At 58.8% G+C, this 2,283-nt stretch overlaps 1 protein-coding gene across 1 annotated transcript; it reads right to left on the bottom strand.

Moving 5' to 3' along the window:
* Positions 1–475: 475 nt before the first annotated feature.
* Positions 476–2,066, bottom strand: LOC131093162 (cbp/p300-interacting transactivator 3). Its single transcript, XM_058040251.1, has one exon. The coding sequence runs from the start codon at positions 1,876–1,878 to the stop codon at positions 1,264–1,266; it is 615 nt and encodes a 204-aa protein (XP_057896234.1). The 5' UTR covers positions 1,879–2,066; the 3' UTR covers positions 476–1,263.
* Between the last annotated feature and the right edge of the window lie 217 nt (positions 2,067–2,283).

Raw genomic sequence — 2,283 nt, 5'->3', positions numbered from 1 at the left:
TCGCAGCCGTCCACACCGCACGGGCACCGAACAAATGCACACGGGAGATGTTTCAGCTTTTATTCGCAAATCCATCCGTACATTCCGCCTCGCCCAGGGCCCGGCAGCACCAGGGGGCAGCAGCAGCCCGGAGTCACCGGAGCGCTGGAAACGGGAGCCAGCGCAGGAAACCGAACCCCTTCTGCATCTCACCTTCTCCGAGCAAGGGAATTGGAAATCGAGTCATCTTTATCACATTCACAGAGGTGTTGGATTTAGAGTCCTGCGCGTTCAGCATAACCATCTCGAGCTGAAGCGACTATTCTGCAGAGCAGCTTGAAAACTATCCCCGGCTCGCTTTGCCCAAAGCCAGCATCTTAAAGCTGCAGTGCTCTCCAGGCATCTTTCCCAGCGGTCCCAAAGCCAAATAACAAAAGGAGCCCTTGCAAATAAATAATCAAAGGAAAATAAATAAGATTAGAACTGAAATATACAGTTACATGGTCTTTATTTGGTTTCAGAGGTGGAAAAAAGTGGAGCCAGACTGCAGCTTTAAGCCTCATGCCTGAATCAACCTCAAACACTTGGTAAATTTTACAGCTGATTAGCAGTACAGGTCCGAGATCTGAAGTTCCACGGAGATGAACATTTAGGCACAAACGCACACCCTTCCCCAAGGCATACTTTATTTTTGCGAGTTAGAAAAAAAAGCCTGCTATGGGGAAGTGCCCCTTCCCGAGCTGAACAGACACGACTGAAGACCTATTTACTGTCACAGTAAAACATCCCAACAAATAACTAACCCCACCCACGGTTGCAAGGGAAAACTGGTTCAAACCATGCACCAGGGAGACAATTCTCTCTCAGGATCCTTCAACTCCACTGGCACCACGGATTCCACGAGCAAATCCAGCTACCAGCAGGGCTGCCAGCTGCCTATGGCTTCTTGTGCTCCAAGCCTGGTTGAGGAAAGTCGTAAGTCCATTATTTCTACTTAAGCCAGAAATCCTGTTAATGTCATTTAGAGGCAGTTCTACAGCAGGAGCTCTTGATCTGCTCTCTGTTTGGGGCGCACCAACCCCCTCTCCAGAAACTCCCACACAGAAAAAAAACCACACAGAAGAGAAAAGCAATCCATTGCAAGCCAGTGTCCGATGATTGTCCCTTTGGGGAGGGCAGGAATCCGGGACAGGGCAAGGCAGGGGAAGGGAGGAGGATGGCAGGTGGGGAAAAGTTAGAAACAAACTCAAAACCACCAAGACACAAGGAGGAGCTCAAAGCCCCTCAGCAGCTGATGGCACTGGGTTGCTGTTTGCTAACAAAGTCTGAAATGAAGTCGAACTCGTTCTGTCCCAAGAATAACTCTGGCAGCTCCTGAATCCGGTCCAAGCCCAGTTCCAGGACAAGGGACGTCAAGACCTCCTCGTCTATAAGATCAGTGTCCATAACATTCAAAGTCAGCGCCGGCGAGGGCATGTGCTGCATGCCCGGGTGCTGGCCCGGCCCCACTCTGTACTGCTGGCCCCCCGCTCCCATGGGCCCGTTGCTCATGCCCAGCGGGTGCCCCTGGTACTGGGTGTTGAGTTTTTGTAGGTGCATGCTGGCCATGAGCTGCTGCGTGCCCACCGGCCCCATGTACTGCTGCTGCTGCCCCGGCCCATTGAACATCATCGCGTTCTGCATCTGGTGGTGGCCCATCTGTCCGCTGAGGCTGGCCCTCGGCCTCATGGCCCCGTCCATGCCAGCCCCTCCGTAGGGCATCATCTGCGCGGCGCTGGGCAGCGTCCTGAGCACATGCTGCCCGTGCTGCGGGGGTCCCTGCAGCCCGCTCACCCCCATGCGGTAGCCCTGCAGCCCGGCGCCGCCGTGGCTCATCGGCATCATCATGTGCTCGGCCATGCCTCCGGGTGCCCAGGAGATGACAGCGGCTCGGCCACGGCACCGGGGGCCGGCTCCGCGTCCCGCTCCCGCCGAGCCGGCTGCCACAGAAGATCGCGGCGAGCTCCCACCTCCTCCTCCTGCTGCTGCTGCTGCCGGGGGAAGGCGCCGCTCCGCCGGGTCCGCTGGCGGGGCAGCCGCGGCCGGGAGGCGGGCTGTGCTGCGCGGTGTGCGGCGCTCCGGCGGGCAGCGGCTCTGTCTCCGGCAGCGCTGGCTGTGCCGAGCCGGGCTGGGCTGGGCTGGGCTGGCCGGGACGGAGCGCTCCGCTCCCTCTCTTATAGCGCGGCCGGCGGGGGCGGCCCCGGCGCCCATTGGAGCGCGGGCGGGCGGCCCGGCCCCGCGGGCGGGAAGGAGGGAGGCGCGGCC

This window comes from Melospiza georgiana, chromosome 24, assembly GCF_028018845.1.
Source record: "Melospiza georgiana isolate bMelGeo1 chromosome 24, bMelGeo1.pri, whole genome shotgun sequence".
Lineage (NCBI taxonomy): Eukaryota > Metazoa > Chordata > Aves > Passeriformes > Passerellidae > Melospiza > Melospiza georgiana.
This window is presented reverse-complemented; position numbering and strand designations above follow the sequence as displayed.